The sequence below is a fragment of the Orcinus orca genome, chromosome 1 (genome assembly GCF_937001465.1).
Source record: "Orcinus orca chromosome 1, mOrcOrc1.1, whole genome shotgun sequence".
NCBI lineage: Eukaryota > Metazoa > Chordata > Mammalia > Artiodactyla > Delphinidae > Orcinus > Orcinus orca.
Window position 1 is genome coordinate 110,882,868 of NC_064559.1, and position 19,432 is coordinate 110,902,299.

General features: G+C 47.1%; 1 protein-coding gene and 1 long non-coding RNA gene across 4 annotated transcripts in view; both read right to left on the minus strand.

Moving 5' to 3' along the window:
• VANGL1 (VANGL planar cell polarity protein 1) overlaps positions 1–19,432 on the minus strand; it is a 56,306-nt gene that overhangs the window by 18,490 nt on the left and 18,384 nt on the right. For all 3 annotated transcript variants that reach the window (XM_049710368.1, XM_049710372.1, XM_004263234.3), the window contains one exon: positions 15,804–16,411. In XM_049710368.1, coding sequence (XP_049566325.1) covers positions 15,804–16,411 — 608 coding nt within the window. The remainder of the gene's footprint in view (positions 1–15,803; positions 16,412–19,432) is intronic.
• On the minus strand, positions 2,355–14,632 carry LOC117202978 (uncharacterized). The gene is made up of 2 exons (XR_004485522.2): positions 12,355–14,632; positions 2,355–5,467 (listed from the first exon to the last, which is right to left on the minus strand). It is a non-coding gene; the product is annotated as an uncharacterized LOC117202978 (long non-coding RNA).

Consider the following 19,432-nt stretch of genomic DNA (forward strand, 5'->3'; position numbering starts at 1 on the left):
CTCCCTGGACTTGGAGATAAACTGACTTTGTGACCGAGAGTCAGGAGCATTTGCAGTAACATGCGTGTGAGTCCCAGAGACGCACATATAATTAGCCCCTGAACGTTGCTGCCACCTCCTCTGCTGAGAACCGGACACACGAGTGTTCATACCTCCTGGCCCTCAATCAAAATGTTTGTCTCACAGCTGCATTGGGGGCAGTAGCTTACACAAGTCCCGCACAGATAACAGGCAGTGATCACCTGGGAACCTGAGGACAGGGAGTGGCAAAAACTGGAATCGGCTCCTGTTTACTGACAGGTCTGGTTAGGATGCAGGAAGATCTGGGAGGAAGGCAGGATGTTCTGGGACCTTCTCCTGACAGACCGGGGTGGGGGGGGACACACGTGGCTGCCTGAGATCTTGAGACGCGACGCCCATCCTGAGAGGGGACAGTGGCCAGCGTCCCTGTCCTGCTGGGGAGGCCCTTCTCCAGGCCACATGGATTCTCCAGGGACCCAGGCGTGCCGGCTCCTCAGCTTCAGCGAACAAGTTCTCTGAATCGAGATTCGAAAACTGGCAGGTCTCCCTGGACGAGGCTTTGAACACCAGCTGCAGACAAGCGCTGCAGGGGATCCCCATTGAAAGATAGCAAACTGAGACCAGAAGCCGCATAGTCCTATGGGGGAAGGAGGTGAAATGTGCTGTCTGGCGGGGCACACAGGGCACTTCTCCAGGCCCTTTGCTGTCCCGCTTTAAGTTCCTGCTAAGAAAGTGTAACCTGGGAAACACCCTCTCTAATAAAACAAGCAAAGTCACACTGGGAGGAGACCACGTTGCCAGCACCAGGAGTCTGTGAGCACAGAAGTGGCCAACAGCTACATGCAACGCCCTGGTCCTCCTGGTCGCAGCAACTGAACAACGAGAGGTGTGTCATTCCTTTAGGCTGCAACACGGAGAGACCACTGGGTGGTCCTGAGCGTGCTGATGACACTGATGAGAAAGCCCCCACCTAGGGGATGATCCAGTCATAGCTGGCTGTCCCATAACAGAAAGATGCCGGTAGACCCCTTGCACTGGGGGGACCTACGAGATGTGCTTCCCCTCAAGTGGCAGGTTTGGCTACGGCCACATCTGCCCAGAGAGCTCGCAGCCCACTTCCAGGCCAGGGCACAGGCCCCTCCCACAGGATCCAACCTGGGCTGCACCTGCCATGCCTGCAATGGGAAATCGGCCTTCCAAGCTTTAAATCACTGAACTAAATCACACCAGATGAACATCAAAGACGACCACCTGCTCTGGGTGCCTTGCAAAGCAGATTTAGATCGGGACCAAGAGCAGCCCCAGACCCACCCAAGATGCTCGGCTGGCCTGCTCTTATCCAGCCTCACATCCTCTTGACGCGGGTACCTCTGGCCCTGGGAGGAACCGCAGGCACCCAAATGGAAAGGTCTGGAGGCCAAGGGCAACCAGTCTAGCCAACGGATCTCTGCTCACAGAGACCAAGTGAGGCCAATACGGGGCAGGACAGGGAAAGGGGACCCTGTTCACTTGCCCTCTTGAGTGTTAGTGTACCACACACACTGAACCAAATCACACCCATCAATCCGTGCGGGAGCGTGCAGAAAGCCAGGCAGGCTGAGGGGCGAGTCCTTGGGAAAACAGACCACACACCACTCCAGTGCGCATCCACCACCCGCCCGCCGCCAGGGGCGGGGCTGTGGGGACGGCACCATGGAAACCAGGTTCACGTCCAGGGCTCCGTCCCGTACTCTCCGCCTCGGAGAGAGGATCTGTGGGCAGGCGCCGCGCGAGGGCAGCCTTCCCAGCTGTGGCTGCTGCCAGTAGGCAGCTGAGCAAACACAGGCCCGCAGTGTCCGGCACCTTCCACTCTCATTAAAGCCACTTTTAACAGGGACCACGGGGCCAAACCACAAACGGCAGCTCTGAGCCCGCCTTCGAAATTCTCCCACAGGAGAGCAGAGCCTGAGCAAAACTCTGCACACGCTCTTTAGCTCTTACTCATTTTCATCCTTTGTTTCCTTAGGGAGTGGGGGTGGGGACTGCTAATATCTTTACTGAAAAGCAGCTACGCAAGAAGGCACATTTCCAAAACTGAGACTGCATGGGAAACCACGATCATAAAAAACATGAACCGAGACCTTTGGCGGTCATTTTAAAACACGCCCTCACTTCGCAGGCGATGGAGCCAGGCCCTCCCGCGACAGTTGGTGCCGGTCTTGAACGTGGGAGGGAGGGGCCCACAGCCCAGCGTGACAGCCAAGCCTGATCAGTGGGGTAATCACCAGCTTTGATATCATTTGACCCAGAATCACAGACGCAAGATTTCCAGTGGAGCTGGATATACCCTGGCGTTACTGGAGTAACCTTAACCTCCCCAGGAGACTCTCCTTTTCTCACTTCTAACTAGGAAACCAAAGTGCCATTGAGAGAAACAAGGCCCCCACTCAAGCTGGGAAGGTGCAAGCCAGAGCTGGAGACAGGACAATAGGAGCTCTGTTTCATGGGGTTAAGCTCCGTTCATTGATCCGTGGTTTCCTGGGGCTTCAGGGTCAAAGGTCACCAGGGTGCCTAACGTTCCTGTCTTAGCTCGGGCTGCCATAACAAAATACCAGAGACTGAGTGGTTTTAACAACAGAAGCGACTTTTCCTACAGTTCTGGAGCCTAGAAGTCCAAGCTCAAGGTCTGGCCAACTCAGTTTCTGCTGAGGACTCTCTCCCTGGCTTGCAGACGGCTGCCTTCTCGCTGTGCCCTCACATGGTATTTCCCCAGTGTGTGTGCACCAGGGGAGAGAGCGTGCAGGCAAGCTCTCTGGTGTCTCTCCTTCCAAGGCCACTAATTTTAGAAGATCTATGAACTCCCTTAACCTTAATTACTTCTTTAGAGGTCCTATATCCAAACATCGCCACACTGGGGTTTAGAGCTTCAACCAATGAATTTGGGGTAACATTCCACCTCTGGTTCCCCCCAAATTCATGTCCTTCCTGCAAAACATAATCCCACCAAGTTCTTTGCCATTTTATTACAAAGGTCACCTTTTCTCCATCATCCAATAACATGTTCCTTGTTTCCTCATTTCTAGCTATGAATTTTTCAAGGAACACATTCAGTCTGTATTAGTTCCTTTTCAACACAATGCTACAATCATACATGATCATAAATTTCCACTGTTTGAAAAGCAATCCAAGAATCATTTCTTCTAAAGTATGGGTGGTTCTGTGATCAGTAATCAGAACTTTGATTAAATGGTCCACAGTCAATGCCAATTTGTAAGATACTTTTAGTCTCAATGAATGAAGCATTGAGTTAAAAAACCTGCTGGCTGAATTAGGTACAGTGGAGCTTCGGCAATATGAATATCTTACAGGATGGGTCACTGTGAATAGACAAGTTTCCCAGAGGACTGAGACGAGAGTTAAATCTGCTTTTGTGGTTTGTGTCCTTGCTGATGACTACCAGCTATCACCCTTCATTGATGTTCATGTACCTCCTCATAGCAGCTCTTTCCCTGACTTGAAATATGTTACTTCTGGACTCTTGGAGATCTCAAAGTCAATAATTAAATTTTTTAGAACTATAAGAATATGCAGGCTCTGAGAATGAGGGCCTGAGGTTGTTGTGGGAGCCTGCCACACAGTGAACCCCAATGAACCAATGCTTCCAATATCCCCCCCCACGGTGCAGTCTTTGCCCCTTAAATCTGGGCTGGGGCTCTGACTTGCTCTAAGAAGAGGATGCAGTGCAAGCAGTACTGGGCGAGTTGCAGGCCTAAGCCTTCAAAGAGAGCTTAGAGAGCTCTGCTTGTGTGTTCTTAGGAGTCCTGAGAAGTTGTCTAGCTACACTAATGAAGACACTACTCCCCCAGAGGGAAGGCCCTCTGGGGAAGGAGAGAACCACAGAATACCTTGGACAAGAAAGCAGCGAAATCCCAGTGGATTCACCACATGACTGCACAGGGACCACTGGCCAGACCAGCCAAAGAACCTCCCAGCTGAGCCCAGCCCACAGAACTATGAGAAATGATAATAATGTTGCCCTAACTACTAAGTTTTGGGGTGGTTTTAACAGCCATAGTTAAAAGAGGTCTTCTTTGGCAGGGGCCCCCAACCCCCAGACCACGGACCAGTAGCGGTCCTTGGCCTGTTAGGAACTGGGCCACACAGCAGGAGGTGAGCAGCGGACGAACGAGCAAAGCTTCATCTGCCGCTCCCCATCGCTCCCCATTGTTCGCATTACCTCCTGACCCCCCCCCCCCCCCCACTGCTCACATCCGTGGAAAAATTGTCCTCCATGAAACCGGTCCCCAGTGCCAAAAAGGTTGGGGACGACTATTCTTCAGGACATGTGACAAACAGAAAGTTAAAAATGTTTTACCAGGGGACTTCCCTGGTGGCACAGTGGTTAAGAATCCGCCTGCCAATGCAGGGGACACGGGTTCAAGCCCTGGTATGGGAAGATCCCACATGCCACAGAGCAACTCAGCCCATGTGCCACAACTACTGAGCCTGCGCTCTAGAGCCCGCGAGCCACAACTACTAAGCCCGCGCGCCACAACTACTGAAGCCTGTGTGCCTAGAGTCCGTGCTCCACAAGAGAAGCCACCGCAACAGGAAGCCCCTGCACCGCAACAAAGACTAGCCCCCACTCGCCGCAACTAGAGAAAGCCTGCGTGCAGCAATGAAGACCCAACGCAGCCAAAAATAAATTAAGAAAAAAAAAGTTTGACCAGACAAAGGCTCAAACCTACTTACTACTGTGGTTATAAGGCAGAGGCTTTGTTTGCTGAGCGACTGAATAAAAGAGCCAATGGAGCTAAGGAACGACCGTAGAGTGGGAGCCAGCCATCTCTGAAAATCCTCTTCACACACTCCTTTCCAGCCCTGAAGCTATGATTTAAATGAGATAGAATAAAGTGTACAAAAATATCTAGCACCCAGCCTGGTTCATGGTAAGCGCTCAAAAATTGCTTACAAGTCCACTCATGCGTTCTTAAAGCAGTGACATGAACATGAACACATCTGTTCAGGGGCACCATGGTGAAACGGTTAAGATCATTCTGGAACCAGCCTGGGCTCAGATCCTGGCTCCCACAATTACAAACTGTGTGGCCATAGACAACCTACATAACTCCTCCAAGCCTCAGTTTCCTCACCTGAAAATGAGAGTAACAGTGCCTACCTCACAGGATTGCTGTGATGATTCAATGAGTTACATATTAAGAGCTTAGAAGGTGCCTGGCACGTGTTAAGGTCTATGTCAGTGTTAACTGGTAAGGTTACCATTGTTGTTGCTTTGTTCTGCATCTTGGATTCAGTCAGTCAATTACACTGGCTGCTATGCTCCAATATTTACAGGATTTACCTTTAAAGATTTCAAAACTGAGAAATTATTAATGAGGATCATTAAATGTCATTTTAAGTCTCTTTCTTCTTCTGGGTTTCTCCCCAGATACAGTCAGATCAAAACCTAGTGCTTGGGAGAATTGCTGGAAGATGGCGGAAGAGTAAGACGCGGAGATCACCTTCCTCTCCACAGATACACCAGAAATACATCTACGCGTGGAACAACTCCTACGGAGCACCTACTGAACGCTGGCAGAAGACCTCAGACCTCCCAAAAGGCAAGGAACCCCCCACGTACCTGGTTAGGGCAAAAGAAAAAACTAAACAGAGACAAAAGGATAGGGACGGGTCCTGCAATAGCGGGAGAGAGCTGTGAAGGAGGAAAAGTGTCCACACACTAGGAAGCCCCTTCGCGGGTGGAGACTTCGGGAGGCGGAGTGGGGGAGCTTGGGAGCCGCGGAGGAGAGCACAGCAACAGGGGTGCGGAGGGCAAAGCGGACAGATTCCAGCGCAGAGGATCGGGCCGACCGGCACTCACCAGCCGAGAGGCTTGTCTGCTCGCCCGCCGGGGCGGGCGGGACTGGGAGCTGAGGCTCCGGCTTTTGTCGGAGCGCCGGGAGAGGACTGAGGTTGGCGGCGTGAACACAGCCTGCAGGGCGTTGGTGCGCCGCGGCTGGCCGGGAGGGAGTCCCGGGAGGGGTCTGGACCTGCCGAGGAGGCAAGAGACTTTTACGTCCCTTTTTGTTTCCTGGTGCACGAGGAGAGGGGATTAAGAACGCTGCTTGAGAGAGCTCCAGGGACGGGCGCGAGCCGCGGCTAGGAGTGCGGAGACCAGAGACGGACATGGGACGCTAAGGCCGCTGCTGCCGCCGCCAGGAGGCCTGTGTGCGAACACAGGTCACTAGCCACACGCCCTTCCGGGGAGCCTGTGCAGCCCGCCACTGCCAGGGTCCCGGGATCCAGGGACGGCTCCCCCGGGAGAGCGCACGGCGCGCCTCAGGCTGCAGCGTCACGCCGGCCTCTGCCGCTGCAGGCCCGCCCCGCACTCCGTGACCCTCCCTACCCCCCGGCCTGGGTGAGCCAGAGCCTCCGAATCAGCGGTTCCTTTAACCCCGTCCTGTCTGAGCAAAGAACAGACGCCCTCCGGCGACCTACACGCACAGGCGGGGCCAAATCCAAAGCTGAGCCCCTGGGAACTGTGAGAACAAAGAAGAGAAAGGGAAATCTCTCCCAGCAGCCTCAGAAGCAGCGGATTAAAGCTCCACAATCAACTTGATATACGCTGCATCTGTGGAATACCTGAATAGACAACGAATCATCCCAAATTAAGGAGCCCTGTGGATGAAAGGCTCTTGGTGCTGCAGCCAGGACTCAGTGCTGTGCCTCTGAGGTGGGAGAGCCAACTTCAGGACACTGGTCCACAAGAGGCCTCCCAGCTGCACATAATATCAAACAGCAAAAATCTCCGAGAGATCTCCATCTCAACGCCAGCACCCAGCTTCACTCAACGACCAGCAAGCTACAGTGCTGGACATCCTATGCCAAACAACTAGCAAGACAGGAACACAACCCCACCCATTAGCAGAGAGGCTGCCCAAAATCATAATAAGTCTACAGACGCCCCAAAACACACCACCAGACGTGGACCTGCCCACCAGAAAGACAAGATCCAGCCTCATACACCAGAACACAGGCACTAGTACCCTCCACCAGGAAGCCTACACAACCCACTGAACCAACCTTAGCCACTGGGGACAGACACAAAAAACAACAGGAACTACGAACCTTCAGCCTGCAAAAAAAAAAAAAGGAGACCCCAAACACAGTAAGATAAGCAAAATGAAAAGACAGAAAAACACACAGCAGATGAAGGAGCAAGATAAAAACCCACCAGACCTAACAAATGAAGAGGAAATAGGCAGTCTACCTGAAAAAGAATTCAGAATAATGATAGTAAGGTTGATCCGAAATCTTGGAGATAGAATGGACAATAGAATGGACAAATTGCAAGAATCAGTTAACAAGGACCTAGAAGAACTAAAGATGAAACAAGCAACGATGAACAACACAATAAATGAAATTAAAAGTACTCTAGATGGGATCAATAGCAGAATAACTGAGGCAGAAGAACGGATAAGTGACCTGGAAGATAAAATAGTGGAAATAACTACTGCAGAGCAGAATAAAGAAAAAAGAATGAAAAGAACTGAGGACAGTCTCAGAGACCTCTGGGACAACATTAAACGCACCAACATTCGAATTATAGGGGTTCCAGAAGAAGAAGAGAAAAAGAAAGGGACTGAGAAAATATTTGAAGAGATTATAGTTGAAAACTTCCCTAATATGGGAAAGGAAATAGTTAATCAAGTCCAGGAAGCACAGAGAGTCCCATACAGGATAAATCCAAGGAGAAATACGCCAAGACACATATTAATCAAACTGTCAAAAATTAAATACAAAGAAAACATATTAAAAGCAGCAAGGGAAAAACAACAAATAACACACAAGGGAATCCCCATAAGGTTAACAGCTGATCTTTCAGCAGAAACTCTGCAAGCCAGAAGGGAGTGGCAGGACATATTGAAAGTGTTGAAGGAGAAAAAGCTGCAACCAAGATTACTCTACCCAGCAAGGATCTCATTCAGATTTGATGGAGAAATTAAAACCTTTACAGACAAGCAAAAGCTGAGAGAGTTCAGCACCACCAAACCAGCTCTACAACAACTGCTAAAGGAACTCCTCTAGGCAAGAAACACAAAAGAAGGAAAGGACCTACAATAACGAACCCAAAACAATTAAGAAAATGGGAATGGGAACACACATATCGATAATTACCTTAAATGTAAATGGACTAAATGCTCCCACCAAAAGACACAGATTGGCTGAATGGATACAAAAACAAGACCCATATATTTGCTGTCTACAAGAGACCCACTTCAGACCTAGAGACACATACAGACTGAAAGTAAGGGGATGGAAAAAGGTATTTCATGCAAATGGAAACCAAAAGAAAGCTGGAGTAGCAATTCTCATATCAGACAAAATAGACTTTAAAACAAAGACTATTAGAAGAGACAAAGAAGGACACTACATAATGATCAAGGGATCGATCCAAGAGGAAGATATAACAATTGTAAATATTTATGCACCCAACATAGGTGCACCTCAATACATAAGGCAAATACTGACAACCATAAAAGGGGAAATCGACAGTAACACATTCATAGTAGGGGACTTTAACACCCCACTTTCACCAATGGACAGATCATCCAAAATGAAAATAAATAAGGAAACACAAGCTTTAAATGATACATTAAACGAGATGGAGTTAATTGATATTTATAGGACATTCCATCCAAAAACAACAGAATACACATTTTTCTCAACTGCTCATGGAACATTCTCCAGGATAGATCATATCTTGGGTCACAAATCAAGCCTTGGTAAATTTAAGAAAATTGAAATTGTATCAAGTATCTTTTCTGACCACAACGCCATGAGACTAGATATCAATTACAGGAAAAGATCTGTAAAAAATACAAACACATGGAGGCTAAACAATACACTACTTAATAATGAAGTGATCACTGAAGAAATCAAAGAGGAAATCAAAAAATACCTAGAAACAAATGACAATGGAGACACAACGACCCAAAACCTGTGGGATGCAGCAAAAGCAGTTCTAAGGGGGAAGTTTATAGCAATACAAGCCCACCTTAAGAAGCAGGAAACATCTCGAATAAACAACCTAACCTTGCACCTCAAGCAATTAGAGAAAGAAGAACAAAAAAACCCCAAAGCTAGCAGAAGGAAAGAAATCATAAAAATCAGATCAGAAATAAATGAAAAAGAAATGAAGGAAACAATAGCAAAGATCAATAAAACTAAAAGCTGGTTCTTTGAGAAGATAAACAAAATAGATAAACCACTAGCCAGACTCATCAAGAAAAAAAGGGAGAAGACTCAAATCAATAGAATTAGAAATGAAAAAGGAGAGGTAACAACCGACACTGCAGAAATAAAAGAGATCATGAGAGATTACTACAAGCAACTCTATGCCAATAAAATGGACAATCTGGAAGAAATGGACAAATTTTTAGAAATGCACAACCTGCCAAGACTGAATCAGGAAGAAATAGAAAATATGAACAGACCAATCACAAGCACTGAAATTGAAACTGTGATTAAAAATCTTCCAACAAAGAAAAGCCCAGGACCAGATGGCTTCACAGGCGAATTCTATCAAACATTTAGAGAAGAGCTAACACCTATCCTTCTCAAACTCTTCCAAAATACAACAGAGGGAGGAACACTCCCAAACTCATTCTGCGAGGCCACCATCACCCTGATACCAAAACCACACAAGGATGTCACAAAGAAAGAAAACTACAGGCCAATATCACTGATGAACATAGATGCAAAAATCCTCAACAAAATACTAGCAAACAGAATCCAACAGCACATTAAAAGGATCATACACCATGATCAAGTGGGGTTTATTCCAGGAATGCAAGGATTCTTCAATATACGCAAATCTATCAATGTGATAAACCATATTAACAAACTGAAGGAGAAAAACCATATGATCATCTCAATAGATGCAGAGAAAGCTTTTGACAAAATTCAACACCCATTTATGATAAAAACCCTGCAGAAAGTAGGCATAGAGGGAACTTTCCTCAACATAATAAAGGCCATATATGACAAGCCCACAGCAAACATCATCCTCAATGGTGAAAAACTGAAAGCATTTCCACTAAGATCAGGAACAAGACAAGGTTGCCCACTCTCACCACTCTTATTCAACATAGTTTTGGAAGTTTTAGCCACAGCAATCAGAGAAGAAAAGGAAATAAAAGGAATCCAAATCGGAAAAGAAGAAGTAAAGCTGTCACTGTTTGCAGATGACATGATCCTATACATAGAGAACCCTAAAGATGCTACCAGAAAACTACTAGAGCTAATCAATGAATTTGGTAAAGTGGCAGGATACAAAATTAATGCACAGAAATCTCTGGCATTCCTATACACTAATGATGAAAAATCTGAAAGTGAAATCAAGAAAACACTCCCATTTACCATTGCAACAAAAAGAATAAAATATCTAGGAATAAACCTACCTAAGGAGACAAAAGATCTGTATGCAGAAAATTATAAGACACTGATGAAAGAAATTAAAGATGATACAAATAGATGGAGAGATATACCATGTTCTTGGATTGGAAGAATCAACATTGTGAAAATGACTCTACTACCAAAAGCAATCTATAGATTCAATGCAATCCCTATCAAACTACCACTGGCATTTTTCACAGAACTAGAACAAAAAATTTTGCAATTTGTATGGAAACACAAAAGACCCCGAATAGCCAAAGCAATCTGGAGAACGAAAGAAGGAACTGGAGGAATCAGGCTCCCAGACTTCAGACTATACTACAAAGCTACAGTTATCAAGACGGTATGGTACTGGCACAAAAACAGAAAGATAGATCAATGGAACAGGATAGAAAGCCCAGAGATAAACCCACGCACATATGGTCACCTTATCTTTGACAAAGGAGGCAGAAATGTACAGTGGAGAAAGGACAGCCTATTCAATAAGTGGTGCTGGGAAAACTGGACAGCTACATGTAAAAGTATGAAATTAGATCACTCCCTAACACCATACACAAAAATAAGCTCAAAATGGATTAAAGACCTAAATGTAAGGCCAGAAACTATCAAACTCTTAGAGGAAAACATAGGCAGAACACTCTATGACATAAATCACAGCAAGGTCCTTTTTGACCCACCTCCTAGAGAAATGGAAATAAAAACAAGAGTAAACAAATGGGACCTAATGAAACTTAAAAGCTTTTGCGCAGCAAAGGAAACCATAAAGAAGACCAAAAGACAACCCTCAGAATGGGAGAAAATATTTGCAAATGAAGCAACTGACAAAGGATTGATCTCCAAAATTTATAAGCAGCTCATGCAGCTTAATAACAAAAAAACAAACAACCCAATCCAAAAATGGGCAGAAGACCTAAATAGACATTTCTCCAAAGAAGATATACAGAGTGCCAACAAACACATGAAAGGATGCTCAACATCACTAATCATGAGAGAAATGCAAATCAAAACTACAATGAGATATCATCTCACACCAGTCAGAATGGCCATTATCAAAAAATCTAGAAACAATAAATGCTGGAGAGGGTGTGGAGAAAAGGGAACCCTCTTACACTGTTGGTGGGAATGTAAATTGATACAGCCACTGTGGAGAACAGTATGGAGATTCCTTAAAAAGCTACAAATAGAACTACCATATGACCCAGCAATCCCACTACTGGGCATATACCCTGAGAAAACCATAATTCAAAAAGAGTCATGTACCAAAATGTTCATTGCAGCTCTATTTACAATAGCCCAGAGATGGAAACAACCTAAGTGTCCATCATCGGATGAATGGATAAAGAAGATGTGGCACATATATACAATGGAATATTACTCAGCCATAAAAAGAGACGAAATTGAGCTATTTGTAATGAGGTGGATAGACCTAGAGTCTGTCATACAGAGTGAAGTAAGTCAGAAAGAGAGAGACAAATACCGTATGCTAACACATATATATGGAATTAAAAAAAAAAAATGTCATGAAAAACCTAGGGGTGAAACAGGAATAAAGACACAGACCTACTAGAGAATGGACTTGAGGCTATGGGGAGGGGGAAGGGTAAACGGTGACAAAGCGATAAAGAGGCATGGACATATATACACTACCAAACGTAAGGTAGATTGCTAGTGGGAAGCAGCCGCATAGCACAGGGAGATCAGCTCGGTGCTTTGTGACCGCCTGGAGGGGTGGGATAGGGAGGGAGGGTGGGAGGGAGGGAGACGCAAGCGGGAAGAGATATGGGAACATATGTATATATATAACTGATTCATTTTGTTGTGAAGCTGAAGCTAACATACCATTGTAAAGCAATTATACTCCAATAAAGATGTTAAAAAAAAAAAAAAAAAAAAAACCTAGTGCTTGGTGAAATCCTGGAAAAGTTAGCAACTCATTGCGAGAACTTGGCCAAGAAAAGTGACACGTGAGGTATGTGTGGAGAATTACGAACCCAATGTGCCGAGACCCCAGGATGCTGCGGAGAACGCAGGGACGGAGTGTGATGCACAGGAAGGCGCTGGTTCCTTGCGGTCTCAAGCAGGTCCCTGAACCCATGGCTCAGGGCCCTCAATTATAAAGGGGCGACACCACTACAGCACCTGCCCCCACCCCTGACAGCAGCGAGGAGGGGAAAGGGAGACATCCCTAAGAGCCCTGGTAATCCCTACGGCACTGGGCAAAGGTTAGGATGTATCTTAATCTACTTTGGGGTCTCACTTTGTACAACTGGAACCTTTTACATTTCTGAAAGTTTTCAAATAAGCCCAAACTCCCATTCCTGCCAACAAGTACCTTTTATGAGAGCTAAGGAGAAACATATTTTAAGACACTAAAGAATAGATATTTTTCTGACTATTCTCAAAAATAGCTCAGTTGACTTTATAAAATCACCTTTGAAAACAAAACAACAAAAGAACTCACCATCGCTCTGCATCTCAGCCCAGTAGGCCGCTGCTCTGGGAGGGCCTTACATAACGGGAGAGTAGACTGGCCTGATTCTGGGAGGGTCTGGGGATGACCTGCTATTCTGATCCCCGAGACCTGCTTTGTGTCTATTCCAATTTTACAAAAGGGCTTAGAAGTTCTATTTCCGATCCAGTGACTCTTCCAGCCACCGATGGATTTAGACCAGAATTAGCCCAAGGCTCGGCGGGTGACAGGCCCACGGGGGCCAGCAGGGAGAGATGGATCCCGAGCCCGTCCCAGATCTCGCAGCCTGGCTGTCGCATGGATGGCTGGCCCTGCCCGAGGGCTCTGGGAGTAAAGACACCTCTCCTTCCCTGGCCATCTTTCCACCCCACAACCAGGGTCTCCATGTGAGGGGCAAGAGGGGCCTTATGAAGGCAGGAGGGGAGGAAAACAAATGGTCCTGTAGAGGGGCTGGAAGGAAGAGATGGGGCCACCCCCGGGCCGCCTTCCGTCTCCCTGGGGAGCTAGGGTGAGTGGCTTCAGGGATAGCAAGTTAAGGACTACGCAGCTGTTCGGTCACGGTGAGGACAACCCCGAGGGGTCCGCGGCAAACCCTGGGCCACACGGCACTGCGGGCCCTGCACCTCCTGCCCAGGTCTACCCCTGGCTGGTGCAGCCATGTGGTGAGGAACCGGGACGACCCACAATTTTCTGAACATACCGTGGCACACTGCCCTGGGGCTGTTTTGTGTGTCCCCTCCCCACCTCCACCCTGATCCAGCACGCGGAGCAAGCAGTCCTAGAGGGAGGAGGGACACGGGAGCCCACGGAGGGAGTCAGCCCCACTGCCTGGACTACCTAAAGTGGGAAGACTCCCTTCCCTTTTCCACCTCTGCAGGTGGGATTCACACAACTAGAGCTGAGCCAAAACACAAAACCACGGCAGGCCTCGCTACGGGCCAGCGTATTAACTACTTACATTTACAGAGTCCCAAATGTCACTCATCTCTCTGTGACCAGAGCTGGATTTCTCTCCACCCTCCTGACCTTTAGCAAAACCTGTCCAGTCCTGAGATAGATGTGTGGCCGGGCTTTATCTCTGTCACTGCCTGAAGTCCACCCCGTCCTCCTGTGTTCCCGTGGCCCATTCCAAGGCCTGTGTCTGCAACTGTGCACTGCACAGTGTGGCAATGGTCCCCCTCCAAGGAGTTCCGGGATACAGCTTTGGACGCAGCCACCCTGTGTCTCTGGAGCCCCCAGGTCCGGGCTCTGTACGCAGCAGACGTTTAATACAAGTCTGCTGGTCATTCTCCAATGTAAAATATGGGGAAACAAAGCTGCCTGAGATGAATAAGCAGCAGAGACTTACCTGCCTTCACAGCCCCTCTGGCATCTCTGCAAAGGACTCAATACATTTGATTTCACTGCGTAGAGCCTGTGAATCAGATGCCGATTCCCTCCAAGGATCGGTCAAAGTGGCACAGGCCTTGAATGCTAAACCACCCAGTCCTCAGGCGGTACATCTGAGCCAGAGGAACGAAAGAAGATTCGTGCCAACACCGAGATGGTTTGGCAGTATCACTGACTCCAAACCGGGGTTGGGCCACCTCCCCAGGCCCCAGCCAAAAATATGACACAGCCCACTGTTCTGATCTCCACTAAGGTGCCCTTGCCATCCTGGCTGCTTTGCAGTATCACAGCAGTAATAGCTACAACCAACAAAGTGCTTACCATACGCCAAGCAGGTTACACACGTCGACATACATGTTGATGCAGAGGAGGGAGGAGAGCCCTAGGAGAGGACAATGTCACACATCCCAGGTCATTCTCTCATCCGGTAACCATATGAGTGCCAACCATGTGCTATGCTCTAGGCCAGGCACTGAAGATGCAAAGAAGAGTAAGACACAGCACCTGTCCTCAGGGAGCCCACAGTTTGTGGAAGAAAACACAGAAAAATAGGCCAATGACACCAAGTGAGAGATGCCATAATGGGGGCATTAACTTAGGTCTGGCTTCATGGCATCTAGTGGATCCTGAACAAAGCTAGTCATGTTCTTTTGTATAAATGACTTAAATTCCCTAAACTCCCATCTCTTCATCTGTAATATAGGGATTAATAGTACCCACACCAAAGAGTTCTGTGAAGACAATCTATACAAAGTGCTTACCTCGGGGTAAATAAAAACAAAATAAAATAAATAATGATGATCACTCTTTTAGTTAACCACAAAATAATTGATTTTATGCACAGATTTAAAATATGACATCTTAATGTATTTCTAACTTCTCATGCGCATACATTTTTAAAACACTCAACTCTTCCAAATCTGTACTTTGAGTCTTTCCTGGAGGATCACTAAGGTGACCATGTAAGTTATTGCCCAAACCAGGACACTTCTGAGAGTGGGGAGAAAAGGAATGATTAATAATTCCACTGGGACAATGGGGTAAACCAGATGTACCATTATGAACAAAATGGAACCGCTGATGACTCTATCGTTCACAGGCCAATTTCCGGGGCAAGGTCAGCAGCCGTCACTAAGGCTTCCTTTCTCCATCATTTTTAAGAGCTGCCAACAACTTTGGAAATAGGCCCAACACAACTCCAAGCTGGAAGAGAGCCAGTACCTGTGCCACCCCATCTAAACATCAGGAAAGTCAATGCACACGAACAACCCCACCTCCACCCTGCCATACACACAGACACACAGCCACACACACACACACACACACACACACACACACACACACACACACCCCTCCCAAAACCTGAAAAAAAGACTCAGAGCCCGGTCCTGGCTCTTGGCACCTGCCGTCACCCCTCCCTTGTTGAAGACTAGCTGTCTTCTAGCAAGACATCGGGGTCCTTCTGCCCCGAGACGATCCCCCTCACCTCAGGTGTCCAAAGGGGTAGAAGCGGGACTCGCCGTCAGTGGAGCGGACCACCTGCAGCGTGAACATGGGCCGCAGCTGTCTGAGCTCCAGCAGGACAACGGCCAGGTAGTGGATGAAGAGGAGGGCGTCCACGAGGGAGACGGCGTATTGCACGATGCCCTGGTAATTTCGGTCCCGAGAGTCCAAAATGCGGACCCCGTAAAAAAGCCAATAGGAGACCACGAAGAGAAAGATGAGGACCAGCAAGAGCGCACGGAACACGAGGATCCGCGGCACGTCGGCTCTCTGCTTGCGGAAGAACAGCGCCCAGGTCCCGATGAGCAGAATCAGCAGCTTGAACGCCATGGAGATGAAGAGTCCCTCGCAGATGGTGCCACAAGGCTCCAGCTCCTCCCGCCACAGGATGGGGGGCAGCAGGATGAAGGCGATGGGGGTGAGGAAGACCAGGAGTCCGAGCACCGTGGCGACGGTGAGGCCCAGGTAGCGCCTGCAGTCCAGCCCCACGCTGTCCTCCATGTCCTTGCTGATGCGGGCGATGTCTTCCTGCGAGATGCTGTGCTCTGACGTGCCTGTGATGGCCGTGGTGGTCTCCCCCCAGTTGTCATCCTGACAGGGAGAGAACAGTGAGGATGAAGAGCCACATGGCAGGTCACGTGTAAAAGCCACAAAGCCCGCGGGGGCACGGGGGACAGGGAGGGCCCACCTCCTTCAACCAACCCACATGAGCGGGCTTCCTGGGAAATGGAGGCTTAGCTCTTCAAATAGAGGAATTTTTTAACTTTAACAATTTTCATTGAAATTTTTCAAAATGTATTATATATCTACCTTTTCAAACAGAGAAAACATAATTTGACCTGTTTGTGTGTTTGGGTGATTCGTGACTACAACAGTGATTACCTGAGAGGCTCGAGGATAGACAATCCTGCTGTTAGACTAACGTGTGCGAGCGCACCTACCGCCTAAGGAGAGAACCCTCTGCACTTCCTTCTTGATTCATGGCTGGGCGATAAAGGCTTACTTTAAAGCCCAACCCCTGAGTGGGGAGCATTACTACGCCCTCCAGGAGCTCTGAGGAGGGAAGATCTTGCACAGGAGGGAAACTTACATGGCTACATACATATCAAAAGCCATCTGTAGTTGGTACGCACATTTTGTAAAACTCCATGATGTTTTCCGTAAGTATCAAGCAATCTGACAACATTTCTCATTGAACAAGCTAAGCAGATGCAAGTATCTCTGGCCAGGACAGCTCAAAAATTCCTCCCTAAACACATGTTCCCATGGCAAACTAAACATCAAGAGCATAAAAATACTGAGATTGGGCTTCCCTGGTGGCACAGTGGTTGAGAGTCCACCTGCCGATGCAGGGGACACGGGTTCGTGCCCCGGTCCGGGAAGATCCCACATGCCGCGGAGCGGCTGGGCCTGTGAGCCATGGCCGCTGAGCCTGCGCGTCCGGAGCCTGTGCTCCACAACGGGAGAGGCCACAACAGTGAGAGGCCCGTGTACCTCAAAAAAACAAACAAACAAACAAAAAAACACTGAGATTACTAAAATGTGTGCCTTTTACTTTCTTACTTTCACTGTCTCACTTTCTCTTGCTTTTTAAAGTCTGAGGTAGTTTGGAGTGATTGTCTCTTCATTTAACATGATCCGGTTGCCAGTGTTTTAAACAATTTCTCTACTTTTCTAGCAACTATGATGTCACTCCAAAGCAACAACAGACTGAGAAGACAATGAAAAGCCACATTGGGTCCAAAGAGGGTTTTGCCTCAGAAATTTGTGTACATGACTTAACTCGGAAAAAACAGTCAGTCACGGTGGTAAGTTGGGTGCAATTAATGCGTAAGATACCAATTTAGAAAAATCTAAGTTAATAGCTGAATCAGCAAGATAGAGATCTCACAGCCAAACGATAACCTCAAATCTAGTAACAATCAAAAAAATTAGGATTCATGAAATGTATAAGCTATGGCAAGAAATAGCGGTGGCGGCAGGGAAGGTCTCAACCTGCGAACAATAGGTCTTCAACTCGGAAAGTTTCAAGTATCAAGTACTATGAGGGAAGTTACTAGTTAAGATAACAGCCAGAAGCAACCGCTACTCTCACTGCTGGTAGAAGTTTAAAATGGTACAATCACTCTTGAAAACTGGTCTGGTAGTTTCATATAAATGTAGATTTACACTTAACTGTATGGCCCAGCAATTCTACTCCCAGATTTTTACCCCAAATAAATGAAAACATATGTCCACAAAAAGATTTGAACCAGAATGTTCTTAACATCTTTATTTTCATGCCAAAAACGATGCAACCCAAATGGCTATCCACCGGGAGAATGGATAACAAATTGTGGTATATTCATACACTAGAACACTACTCAGCAAAAATAAAAAAGAATGGATTGCTGAAACACAGCAAAACATGGATGAATCTCAAACTTATTATGCTGAGTGAAAAAAGTCCAAAACAAAAGAATATGATTCCAATTATATTAAATTCTAAAACAGGCAAAACTAATCTACAGTGATAGAAATCAAAGCACGGCTTGCCTTAGAGGGCAGGGGTTTGGGGGCAGGGATTGACTGGGAAAGCATAAGAGAACTTTCTAGAGTGAAAGAAATATATCTTGATAGGAGTGTGGGTTATATGGGTTTATTCAGCTATTACAACTTTTCAAACTGTACACTTAAGATCTGTTCATTTCTCTGTGTGAATTTACTTCAATTTTGAAAAAGAAAAAAACACAAGCACGAGAAGAAACTGCCACACATTCAAAGATGGACAACTTGCTTTAACATAAGGTGAGTTTACAGATCAGTAAAGTTACTCTGTAACACTCTCAGTGAAGGCAAATATTGGATTCCATGTTTTGTATTGGGCCGAATATTCAGTTGATGATCAGTGTCGAAATAATGATCACTAGTATTATGGTCATTTTGTTATGTAGCTGATTTAGCTACTCACCCTTTTTCCTGCCAAAGAGTTGCTAACTAAATCCCCTGTCCATTTTAAGAATATGTGCACATCTGTGCCTAAAAAATGAAGATGTCCAACAATCTTCCCAAGACTGAGGTTCTTAGAAGAGAAAGGATCTTAGATCTTCTATCTCAATCCCCTGGATTTTCAATGAAGAAACTGAGGCCCACAAAGGTTGTGAATGCCCAAAGTCAAGTCACATAGCCGCTGAGAAGTACAGCCTCCAGATGCCCACTTCAATGCTTTTCCCTGGTGTAAACACCAACAGCTTCCTAATGTAGCTTCCTAGTGAGCTACAAGATGTAGAGAAGATGACGGACGAAATGCCTTCACAGTGGGCCACCAGCACCTCTGAATTCACATCCAGGAGGAAACTGACCCCTGCAGCACTTAAGGGTGGCCCAGTCTTAGGACTGGCCCCATCCATCCAACCATTCCTCTGGCCCTCTGGCTCTCCATGCCTATGACTGCCCCAGAGCCAAGGCAGGCTGTGCAACAGTAAGGACTAAAGGCACTTACTTACCACTGAGCAAACCCCACATTCAACCACAACTGCAGCTTTGGCTTCTACGAGCATCTTGCATGCTCTGAGGAATTCCAATTTCAGTCCATATATCTGCTTATAAATGCACATCTGTCTGTACCCATAG